Source organism: Diaphorina citri, unplaced genomic scaffold, assembly GCF_000475195.1.
Source record: "Diaphorina citri unplaced genomic scaffold, Diaci psyllid genome assembly version 1.1 scaffold112, whole genome shotgun sequence".
NCBI lineage: Eukaryota > Metazoa > Arthropoda > Insecta > Hemiptera > Psyllidae > Diaphorina > Diaphorina citri.
Window position 1 is genome coordinate 127,455 of NW_007377549.1, and position 13,078 is coordinate 140,532.

Sequence of the window (13,078 nt, forward strand, 5' to 3'; positions counted from 1 at the left end):
TGTGAATGAGTTCTCGTTCTTATAATATAAGATTTACTAGCTGAATTCCGTCGCTTCGCTCCGGAATCCCGCTAGTTCATCCCGAGGCATGGCCAAGCTTGTGGAAAAGGCATGGCCGAACTTGTATTTTTATCAAACTAAAAACATAAACGAAACTCAATATTAGGCGAGCGAGGAAAAGTTTTCTCTCCCTCAGTCTCTGCACTCTGTGTATTTCTTATGGTGATTTTAGCGATCAGAAATTGATCATATCTCAGGATCGGTTTAGATTTTCGCAAAATCCTTTCTTATTGCACACCTAGACCATAAAAGGAATATTCCTACCAAATTTCAGCTTTCTAGGTGTTGTGGTTCTTGAGATAGAGCGATCAGTGTGTGAACTATGAAATGTGAAATGTGAACTGTGAACTGTGAATGGATCTCGTTCTTATAATATAAGATATCTTATATTATAAGAACGAGATCCATTCACTCATTCACATTTCACATTTCACACACTGATCGCTCTATCTCTAGAACCACAACACCTAGAAAGTTGAAATTTGGTAGGAATATTCCTTTTATGGTCCAGGTGTGCAATAAGAAAGGATTTTGCCAAAATCTAAACCGATCCTGAGATATGATCAATTTTTGATCGCTGAAATCTCCATAAGAAATACACAGAGTGCAGAGACTGCGGGAGAGAAATGTTCCGCTCTCGACCAACTTTTTGAGTTTCGTTTATGTTTTTAGTTTGATAAATACAAGTTCGGCCATGCCTTTTCCAGAAGTTTGGCCATGCCTCGGGATGAACTAGCGGGCTTCCGGAGCGAAGCGACGGAATTCAGCTAGTCTTATATTATAAGAACAAGATCCATTCACTCATTCACAGTTCACATTTCACATTTCACACACTGATCGCTCTATCTCGAGAACCACACCACCTAGAAAGCTGAAATTTGGTAGGAATATTCTTTTTATGGTCTAGGTGTGCAATAAGAAAGGATTTTGCGAAAATCTACACCGATCCTGAGATATGATCAATTTTTGATCGCTGAAATCTCCATAAGAAATACACAGAGTGCAGAGACTGCGGGATAGAAAACTTTTCCTCGCTCGCCTAATATTTGAGTTTCGTTTATGTTTTTAGTTTGATAACTACAAGTTCGGCCATGCCTTTTCCACAAGTTTGGCCATGCCTCGGGATGAACTAGCGGGATTCCGGAGCGAAGCGACGGAATTCAGCTAGTAATAATAATAATAATAGACTCTTGAGTGGAAGGTAACCACTAGGCGAGGGGCGAGGTTAACGCTGGAGACGTTCTCTACCACCTAACCCTTACACCCGTATTTATGAACAAAAATTCTCGGTCTCAGATCGGTCTTAAACAAATCTTGGCCAATCAGATGTTTGGAATTGATGCTTGAGCACTTGCTGAGAGCCAGCATTTTGTTCATTAATATGGGTGGTAGAGCGCCATTATTGTGTGGTCAAATTCTCAAATGAATAAGGATAACATTCCATGGCTCGGCTGGAATTGAACCTCCTGTTTACCAGGCGAGCGTCTTGGCCACTACGCCACCGAGCAGGTGTCAAAGTAATTTTCAAGTTCTTTCGATCGCCATCGATCGATGTCGGACACGTCGACACTGCCTCGACAACATAGATTTTCTTCGTGGATCGATCGACGGCCGGTCGACTATGTAATTTTTTAACATGATATGATATAAGAAACTAAAATGTTCCTGAAAAGTACAAACATCATGTACTTATATAGGAACACGATGAAATTTGTGAGAAGAAACTGAATAAACCTTATTATTATTATTATTATTATTATTATTATTATTATTATTATTATTGTTATCTTCATTAGTGTACTGCGGTCAAGATCTAGGTTTCGTAATCCGGGATCAATGGTTCAACAGCAAGGTAAATTGATGTAGGAGTGATGGAAAATTATTATTTTCTTTAGAAGAGCTAATGTAGAAGGGAGGTCCCACATTGACGTCTTTTTTTTATATCAGTACTTTTTTGTGGAGGGTAACTCTTGACGTTAATTTTTTAACACGAAGTGTTTTTTTGGGGGGATATCACTATTTTTTGCTGTAAATACTTACCCATCTAAGTTCATAGACATTTAGAAAGATAAATGAACCTAATTTCTAAATAGGTACCCACGTAGTTGCTTCAGAAGTAAGCATATTCAGTATTTAGGTACCTAGGTACCTATATATCAACTCAGATTTCAGAGTCTTGAATAGGTTGATAATAAATATAATTCTTGAAGCGGTCAAACTTTCTTGACTTTCTTCTTCTTCTTCTTCTTCTTCTTCTTCTTCTTCTTCTTCTTCTTCTTCGTCTTCTTCTTCTAGTTTTCAAGCTTAGACGATAGACACAATACATCCCATTTATGGGTTCTATTAACCCAGGCAATTGACGGCAATTGGGCATGCTACGGCAACTATTGTATAGCAGGTTTGTTTCAATTACTACAAAAGCACTAAAATAACAAACGCTGTGAAACATCCTCAATCTTTTAGTATGTAGGATATGTATTCATCGTGGTTCAATAGTAACCGACCGAAGAACCTAATAATTATCTGACGTGCTCTAGCGGCCTCAGCATAATATCAAAAGAAAACAAACTTTTAAAGGCCAGTAACTTAAATCTCGGAAATCAAGGCTGTCTTTTCTCCTATCCTGTCTTCCTTCCTTCCTTCTTTCATTACTCTTTTTTACTTTCTATTACTACAGTATAGCGGAGCTAAACTAGTAACTGAAAGTATTGCAATCGGTCCAAATTTTTCAAAATCGGGAAAATGGTTGGAAATATCCGTTTTGGGGATCCCCCTGATTCAAAAAAGTGATTTTTAGACCCGGCATGGTCTGTACGTATGTATGCTGTATGTATTGGGTTATGTGTGTATGTATGTATGTGTTCAGCTACCGTAAGTCCTAAAATGGAAAATGGGAAAAGGTGTATACAAAATATCTCAAGAACGGTTTGTCCTAGAGGCGATGAAATTTGGGTATGCTATCCCGGTATGGTCCAAGGACGCGACCTGTAACAATTTGGTAAAAATCGGACAGTCACTTATCCAGATATCAACCAAAGTCCAATTGTGCTTCAAACTTCGGACTTAGAAAAATTTAAAAAAAAAATCAATTTTTTTCATACTTTATATTGATGGTTATCACACGGGAGTATTTTAAGATATGGAAATTTTTTGGTCGAAAATTGGCCGCCGTAGGCGGTCGATTTTGGACTTGGAAAAATTTTCAAAAAAAAAAGTTCAATTTTTGGACACTTTTTAATGATCCCTACTTACAGTGGGGAAGTATTTTAAGATAGGAAATTTTTGTCGAAAATTGGCCGCCGCAAGCGCGGCTCATAGCCTCGGGACTTAGAAAAATTTTCATTTTTTTATATTTTTTTAATTTTTTTTCAAATACTACTCCGCTACATGTAATAGAAATTCGTCAGTCGATCTTCTCACCTGTTTTTTTTTTTTTCATCAGCCTCGTTAGCTTGGTTGGTAACGAGTCTGCTTTTTAAGCGCTAGGCCGCGGGTTCGATTCCCGTTCAAGGCGGATTTTATGCTGAAGGACAAGTTTAGGGGAGTCATGGGTATTATCATGAACATTTCTACTAACTCTCCTCTTTGGTTTGGTGTTTTTTTTTTTTTTTTTTTTTTTTTCAGGGGTCTGATAGAGGGAACTGTAACTGCTAAGGGAAATACAGGATGGGATAAAGCCAGCCATTCCGATAAGATAAAATACGTCCCGAGCGGGAATCGAACCCGCATCCTATTTAAGCAACCCAGGACTGTTTGAACTTTTTCATTAGAACGGTATCCTACATACCTACCTAAAAATTGCATTTTAAACCTTTTTCATAAATTTTAACTATAAAATTATGAAATAGGTAATTTTTAACTATAAAATTATGAAAAAAGTAATTATGGCTATTCATAAAACATTTTTAAATGATAAAATTATGTAAAAAAAAATGACCTCTCTGGGATTCGAACCCCCACCCATCACACTTATCATCACAGTAGAGGAGTAAAAATACACACACCAAACCGCTCGGCCACTAAGACTTTTGTAACCCTAGCGCACAAAACTTCTTTATTAATCAACTCGATCGAAAAGTTTGAAATTTTCACCTAGAAGTCACTTTTTCCTCTCTAGCGGGTCTCCCTTTAGTGCTAAGAAGATGAAACCAAGAAAAGGCACTTCTCCTCGATGAGACCTTTTCGGAGATACCTTAATCGTCTTCCCACCATTTGTAGAACGGGCTGTAGGCTTGATTAATTGAATCGGGTGAAAACAAAAAAAAAAGAAAATTTTTTTTCGCGATTTTCAAGATTTTTGAGCCTATCAGAAAACCGGTTAAACAAATCGTAGAAAGTTCGGGTTTTGGAGATTTCGCATCTATTTTCACGTCCGACCAGGAATATCAAATAAAATTTGCTTAAAGTTAAGGGGAAGTGGGAGAAAAGTTGAGGTGAAAATGCCGAAAAACGCTGAAATTCTGTTTCGTGTTAATATAGGCCGGGCGGTGCTGCGAACTCTTGACGTTCGCGCGCCTCCCGGCGCGCTTGATTATGGAACAAATAAATTACCAAAATTACCTCTGATATAATGTATCACAAGTACGGGGTTCTCATTTAAGATTTTAAAGTTGGTCCCTCTGGGGCCGCCCCTGGGGGGCCCTTCAAAATTTTTTAGTGCCTCCCAAAATTCTTTATCATAACCAAGGACTGCATGCGAAATTTCAGCTTCTCAGGGTGAACAGTGAAAAAATAAAAAGGGTGGGCTGGGACTTTATGAAAGTACTGTACGTATGTACCTAAATATGTATGTCTCCTGAATTTCAAAGTTTATCCTTAGAGAAAGCCGATCTATGAAGACAAGAAAACCTACCGAATCGGTTCGTGTAAAGATACACAGGTGTGCTTACTGGAACTTGGCCTGGCGCACTGCCGTGCGCCCAGGTTGAAAAAAGGAGAGCAATAGACCCCCCTTAATGTGGGATCAATGCATCTAGGTATTTCAACTGATTATTTTTTAAATTTCGACATTTTTTCGTTTTTTTTTTTTTTTTTTTTTTTTTTTTTTTTTTTTTTTCGCGGATGTTGGCGACCAGCTTGGCAAGTTTGATTTTATTTACAGTTATGCGAAATAGTTCCGTGGATGTTTTTCCGGTCCATTTTCTCAAATTGTGCAGCCAGGAGATTCTGCGCCTGCCGCGATTTTTCATTCATAGTATTGTTTTCGCTCAACCTGTATAATCTTGTTTAACCCGTCCAGGTACTATGGCTATTAACATACGATGTACAGAAGACTCCGCAAGACTCTGCTTCTGACAAACATATGAACGCACCCCTCATGGATGCCTTGGACAAGAATTCAGTGGGTATGCCCCCCATCCAATGGTTACCATGGATACCACAATTGTTAACATGTCTAGCAACCTCTAGTGGTAACTCCATACTAAGTCTTCTCACTCAGGTAAGAATACAATACATACCACAACTGTTAACATACGTGTATATTATTATGCGAAATAAAATAAGTCATGAGACGAATAATTGTCTATGGAGTCCAAAGAGAAACTAATTTCGACGTAATGGCGCCACCACTCTTGCTGCCATGAGCGCTTACTGTTTCCACTGTGAGGTCGCGCTACGCGCTCCCTCACAGTCTATGAGTGCAGCGTAAGAGGCATAACTTTGCCGCCATTTTGAATCAGGATGTTGTCACCCCGAGTACTCTTCTTAACCACAAAAAAAAAAAATATATCAAAATCGGTCGAGCTGTTTTCTCGTGAAAAGAGGACAGCCAAAGGTCTATTTAGCCTATCAGATAAACAGAAATTTTCCCAATGTGATTTTTGGAATCATGGATGCATAAGGTGTAAGAATAACTAAATAGGAGAAAGCCAGCCGTTCCGAAAACGAACTTTATCTGTGTTACATGAAATTCGTCCCGCTTAGGAATCGAACCAGCGACCTAGGGTTTACAAGGCAGGCGCGGGCTTGAAGGGTTTCAAGATAACTTCTTCTTTCTCGCCTTTTCCCGTCTTCAGACGGGGTCGGCGTTTTTCTCTCAATCAGCCCTAGCTGGGGTGATTGCTTTAGGTTGATACTTGGTTTTGGCTACAAAATTTTTACTGGTGGATGCCCTTCGCAATCAACCTTTGTTATTTCATTAGCAAGGGAAGGTTATTTTTATTTTATTTTCTTTTTTTACGGGTTTCTTTTAAGTAGCAGGGTTCTCCTAGAGGAGGTCTTCCACCAGGGAGGTCTTGAATGCTCCTAGACTTTGTGAGTCTCTTATATCCCTTTTTTTTTTCTTTTCAACCCTTCAGACTAACTATGCTGGCTTACTTACTTTACTTTCCGTGTCCGTTCCATCAACGGCCGTCAGATTACATTTTTCCAGTGACTTACTACTTGGATTGCTGCCGGATTTGCCAGGATGAGTGTCCTCCGTGGACACTTCGGTTCTGAAGCGGTTAAGTGAAAATTTTATGTAGCCAAAACCAGTCGGCCTCAAAGCGATCACTCTAAAGCTGATTGAGAGGCGGACGACAAACTAAAACCGAACTGTCTCCAAACCGGAACAGCCGACCCCATCTGAACATGGGAAAAGGCAAAGAAAAATCTTTGTTATGTTGAAATTGAAATGCTTTCCACTTCAGAGTTTCCATGCCAACTATGCTGGCTAATTTAACATGTGTAATCTTGTTATGTCGAAACAGGTGAGCAAGGTATATCCTCAGGCTGTATTCCTACCCATCAGGACCATGTACTTCACTTTGAAGATTGAGCAGAGGGAGAGATACAAAATAGCTGAACAGAGTGGAAAACCAGTGAGTTCTTGGAAGAAAAAAAAAATGTTAAATTTTGTCGAAATTTCAAAAACAAATGTGCTTTAAAATCTTGGAAGAAAAAAAAATGTTAAATTTTTGTCGAAATTTCAAAAACAAATGTGCTTTAAAATGTATTGATCCCTTATTAATGGGGGTCAACTTACATACTTTTTTCGATATCTCTTACTGTTTACAAGATAACGATGAAGCAACATTGCCTGTAGTTAATATCTGGACGGGTGACTGTTTTTTTTTTATTTTTATTTTTTTATATCAAATTGCCACAGTTGCATTCTTGAACCATACCGGGGATGCATGCAAAATTTCATCGCTCTTTGGCAAACAGTTCTTGAGATATTCTGTATACCACACACACACACACACACACACACACACACACACACACACACACACACACACACACACACACACACACACACACACGCATACATGCGTGCACACCATGGGCTAAAAACCACTTTTTTAAAGGGTCCCCTGATCCACCCATTTCCCGATTTTGAAAATTTCGACCGATTGCAATACTTTCTCATTACATACTTTACATTTATATATATGTAGGCGAGGCCGGTCGCTGGGGGTGAGGAGAGCTTTTGTTGAGAAGATCGTTGATCTCACCGCCTTCCGGAATCTCCATTGTCTACGAATTTATTTACACTACACTAGGAATTATGAATAATAAGATATATGCGGGATTTAAAAGATAAACAGTTTATTGATATGAAAAGGATGAAGTAACAATTAAATCTAAGAGGCACTAATGATAACGATATTACAAGAGAAAGGCTAACTGTGGGCAAACGCGTAAAGGAGAGGAGGAGACTCCCTGGCCGTACGTTACTTATCACACACTGAGTTCTGAGCAGGTTTGATTCTGATACCAGACTGAGACCGAGAAAGGCTAACTGTGGGCAAACGCGTAAAGGAGAGGAGGAGACTCCCTGGCCGTACGTTACTTATCACACACTGAGTTCTGAGCAGGTTCGATTCTGATACAAGACTGAGACCAATCCCTGATCTCTCGCTGGACCTTGATACTCGGTCTCCTTAGTTTCCTTCCTAACCACTAGGGGAATGTCTGCACTCGTGATAACGGCTATGGGTGCATCCTAGGCGATCCATGGTGTGGATATCTCTCCTTCCCGTTGCCCACACGGCCAGCCCTGACATCTCGAGGTCCTCCTCGAGGAATGGATGTGCTCAATAAAATTACTCATTGATCAATTTAAACAGGCCTTGATTATTTTGCCATAAAATGTTATGTTATTAGTTAGTTATTACCAATAAAATCTATAAGGCCTTGTTTAGACTGCGAGAGTAAAGGGACTTTTCAGTCCTATGCTGGTAGTATAAACAAGGTATGTTTTATTCTAGTGTAGGTTCCCTATTCGTATACTTACTGTAATAGAAAGTAAGAATCAATGTATTAAGTTCACCCTTAGGCGGATTTCACATCTAGACTGCAACTTGTAGTATAAGGCAGTTTTCATGTTGAGGGCTACATAGTCTTATGGGCCTGTTCACACTTGAGCTTTAAGTTTAAGTGTGAACAGGCCCATAAGACTATGTAGCCCTCAACATGAAAACTGCCGTATACTACAAGTTGCAGTCTAGATGTGAAATCCGCCTAAGGGAATTTTTAACCTGATCCTTTATTTTACTCAGTTCTGAGTCTTTGCTTTGCTCAACAAGTAACCAATCGGGGGTAACAGTAGTCAGATTCACCCTCCTTTGGTTCAAGTTAACGGGTGCTTGGGCACCATGGGAATTTTTATTACATGTACGTGACTTCTCACGATTTTGTGCTTCGATAGGGGGAATATCTAACACTTTTGAAATAGGGGGAGAGGAAGAATTTGTTTCTTGTGTGAAGTCAATAGGGTTCCTACTTAGGAAATCTACGTGAGCCATCCGCTCGGCCTTCCTGTACTCAATAGTGAAATGATAACTCTGGAGAAAGCTCCACCATCTTTGGACTCGAGGAATTAAATCCTTTTTAGCCTGAGTTGCCTTAAGGGACAAGCAATCTGTTATGACCTTGAACTTATTACCTTGCAAATAGTTATTGAAATGCTCGATGGACTTTACTACGGCCATGGTCTCAAGTTCGTACGAGTGGTATTTGGATTCTGCAGGCGTTGTGCGCTTGCTAAAGTAAGCCACTGCGCGTGGTTTACTATGTACTATGTTAATCAGGATACCGGCGTATCCTGCGCTACTTGCGTCTGTGTGAAGTTCGATAGGTAAACTTGGATCAAATATCACGAGGACTGGGCTTGAAGTTAAAAGGGATATCAGTTTCTGCCTAATTTCCTCGTGCTCGGGGAGCCACTGTATTATTTTAGAATCGAGGGAATTCGCTTCGGCAATCAGTCTGTGCATTGGGGCGGTAATTTGAGAGAAATTTTTGATGAATTGCCTAAAATACGATGCTAAACCGAGGAATTGTCGTAATGAGCGAATTGTACCTGGTGGGGGCAATTTAGTGAGAGAGTCGATTTTCTTGGAATTTGGGCGTATTTCTCCATTTTCTATCTCGTAACCTAAATATGTGATCCGTTTCACCACAAAACGGCACTTTTTGAGGTTTAGGGAAAAACCAGCATCGGTCAACACCTGGGGGGGGAGCTATCATCTCATTTGGTCTGGCGGAGAAAGTTGTAGAAATGGAGTGGCGTGGCGTTGATAGTTAGCAGTGATATCAAGGAAAAGATAACTGAAGTATTTTACATCTCGGATCGACTATTAAAAATCAATGTGAAACTTGGTCAACAAGCTGGGTCCGTCCCTCCGGGAATTTTTTAGCCTATAGTTTATTCGATCGTGATTAAAGAAAATCAGTACCTATGTACCTACCTAAATTGCTTAATATTCAGTTTATTATTATTATTATTCTTGATTTGATTTTTCGATTTTACTTTCATGTAATGATTTAAAATCAAGACTAGAGCCCGTTCTCCCTTTATTCCCAATATAAGGTTTAAGTCACCCATCCATTTATTGGCCTTGCTCGGCGTAGCTTAACATAAGTGACGCTAAAACCGGCCTTAAATGATCGACTGAAGTGTTATCTAAAACTTTCTCGCTTTGAGTTCATAGGTCGTCGCGACAAATTTCAAGATCAGAGCTCATTTGTGTGAGAAAATATGAAAAAAATCCCCCAAAAACCAGTTTTTTTTTGGATTTTTGGCTTTATGGTTTTCTGGACAAAATTTGCACCACCATTTTCGTGTTCCTGGTAAAAATGGATTTTTGGCTTTATGGTTTTCTGGACAAAATTTGCACCACCATTTTCGTGTTCCTTGTAAAAAGACCTTTAATTTGATATATAGGTCGACTAGGTTTGGATAAGTCCTTCTATGGGCACAGACCGACAGACGACACCGAAGCGAATACAATAGTCCGCCCCTTATACCTTTTTATCACTATTGTAATAATAAAGGAAGGACGGACTAAAAACATGAAGTGGTTTCTATCTTACAGTGTTATGCACCACAAAGCGGTTGCTCGATGAATGACAATACTGAGTTCGAAAGTCTTTTGGAAGATCACATCAAGGAAAGGAATACTATCGTGATGGGAGATATGAACGCACAAGTTGGCAAAGAAAGAAACGGATTTGAAAACATCATAGGACCGTGGAGTTATGGAAACAAATGATGAAGGGGAAAATTTACTGGACTTTTGTTTGAGGAATGAAATGATCGTCGGCAACACCTGGTTCAGAAACTTTTGGATACTTGGTCTGTGATTGATTGTAGTTATGCATCTGAAGGCTAAAATGTTCTATTATATTTTCAGATGGTGTGGTTCCGAGAGAACTGGTACGAGGAGGTACTACGTCAGGTAAAGCTCGGTCTCACCAAATGCTATGGCATTGCGTTTGAAAATCGAGACAACGTCAATGATGCCAACATAACAGCTCACACGTTCAACTTTGTCAAGAAGCTCATTACCACGTTTGGGATTGGTATAGGTGAATATTTTGTTTTACTTTATTTGATTTTATTAATGAAAAATGTTATCTTCTCCTTAATTTGATGATAATAAAGCTTTTTTTTTTTTTTTTTGGTACCTACTCTTCATTGTAAAATTTGTCTAAAGCGTTAGAAACACATTAAACACAAACTCCTTACTCCTACTTATATGCAGACAAAACTGGAAATCAATCACAGACCAAGTATCCAAAAGTTCAAATTGGAAAAAATGTTGTTGTTTTTGTTGTTGCTATGTAATGCTTGAGATTGACTATTATGTCATTTTTCAAAGACCTCCGGAAATAATTTTTACATTGGGACGCATGATGCTTATAAGTTACTCATTTTGAACCACCCAGGGGGCACTTCTGGTTTTAAAGATGGTCCATGGAAGCGAGTAACATTACCCCCCTAAAAAATTGGAAAAAAATAAACAGTCTTTCATACGCAAACCACACCCATAAACACACACGCACATATTGTTACTTTTGATCAAAGGGAAATCCAAGTTGCTACGTGTTGCCGTCTTTTCAAAATATCATTTCGGGAAAATGTGTTTGTATGCTATCTCATTTGTAATCGTAATAGGTATTGAACTTGATATTTAACATTCTATAGTACCGAGGGTGTTGAGGGTGTTTTTTTTTTCTACCAAGGCACCATAGATTGGTTTAGTAAGTTATCACCAGAGACCGGCAAATGCCATATTGCCATGGTGCCATACTATTTATTTATTTTATTTTATTATTTTATTTTATTTTTTTTAACTACAACACCATAGGTAAATTGGTTTGGAATGTTACCGCCAGAGACCGGCAATTGCCCTACAAAAAGGGCTATTTTAACATTGGTACATTTTGGCTTATTTTGCACTATTTAAACATTTTTAGGGAAAATGAAAACGATGTCATTTTGTCAACAAGTAAAACTTAAAACAGTAAAATTATCTTTTTGGTACCTTTTGGTTGTTTTAATTTAGAAATTTCCCTGATCAGCATTTTCTTTTACATTTTCAAGAAGAAATTTGACCAGTAAAACGGGGTGGCGGGCAACGCCACCTGGCGGAATTTCGAGGCAACTAGGTCTTGAATGACGTCACACAAACTGTCCGACTTACAGTTGACAAATTGCGGGCTCGATACCCCCCTGTGTCAACAAATTTCCCTTTTATTACATTTTTTTTACTTTCTATTTCTTTTCAAATACCTACGTATTCTGCAAAAATGTAATAGAGAGTCGTGTGATGTTCACACCAGATTTTTTTATATTATACCTTGAATTTGATAGAGAAAAGTTTTGAGGTCCCTATAGAGCCTAAAACCAAAGTTTCAGCCATTGGTCCGTGGGTGTGTCTGTCTGTCTGTGTGTCTGTCAGTCTGTAAACAAAATATCTCGAGAACATCGATCGACTGAAACTGTGCACACTACCTCGGCAACATAGATTCACCATAGATTTATGTTGAATTTTCACACTTTATACTTACACCTAAATTCATAGGTACAATCAAGAGGTCGAGGATAGTGTCCTGAATAAGGGGTCAAAAGTCCCAAAGGATATCTTTGCCGCTAGCAAAACTAGAAGGGCGTAAATGTCATTTTTCGTGAGGTTTTTATTTATTTACTAGCCTAGTACCTAAATCCTTAAGGCACGGCCGTTCATGTCACTCATCCATTTAGTGGTCTTGCTCGGCGTAGCTTAACAAAAACGAACGGGAAATAGCCTATAACCTTCACGGGAGTGCAAGCAATAAGTTGACAAAGTTTCATAGCAATCGGATGAGCGGTTTGGCCAGGCATAGGTAATGGAAAGTAAAAAGTACCTAAATAAGTTAATAATAATAATAATGAAAACTTGGAGTTCTCTTTTCTGTTGGAGAAGAAAAAAATGTTGAAACTTCCTTTTTCCCATAGAAAGTATTTTTTTTAAAAAGTTTCTTACACTTTTTTTCCAACAGAAAAAAAAGAAGCAGGATTTGTAATTGTTATGGCGCAATGTAACGGTTCTAAGGTCAAAACAGTAGCTACTATCTACTCTGTAATATTCATTCGGTGTACCTATGTATTATTTTTATATGCAGATTGTTCTTCTTTAAAAATATACACAAAATTAATTTCCCTCTTTTATTTTCTACAATTTGTTTAGCATAATTTAACCTCCTTTTTGTAATTCTCGGTGGGTTCATTGGGAAATTTATCATTAAGAAAATACATAGTTATCTT

General features: G+C 38.6%; 1 protein-coding gene across 1 annotated transcript in view; it reads left to right on the top strand.

Moving 5' to 3' along the window:
- Nucleotides 1–13,078, top strand: part of LOC113465474 (transformation/transcription domain-associated protein-like) — a 24,094-nt gene that overhangs the window by 1,275 nt on the left and 9,741 nt on the right. Inside the window, exons 2-4 of the mRNA XM_026820012.1 lie at nucleotides 5,300–5,500; nucleotides 6,753–6,863; nucleotides 10,683–10,857. Coding sequence (XP_026675813.1) covers nucleotides 5,300–5,500; nucleotides 6,753–6,863; nucleotides 10,683–10,857 — 487 coding nt within the window. The remainder of the gene's footprint in view (nucleotides 1–5,299; nucleotides 5,501–6,752; nucleotides 6,864–10,682; nucleotides 10,858–13,078) is intronic.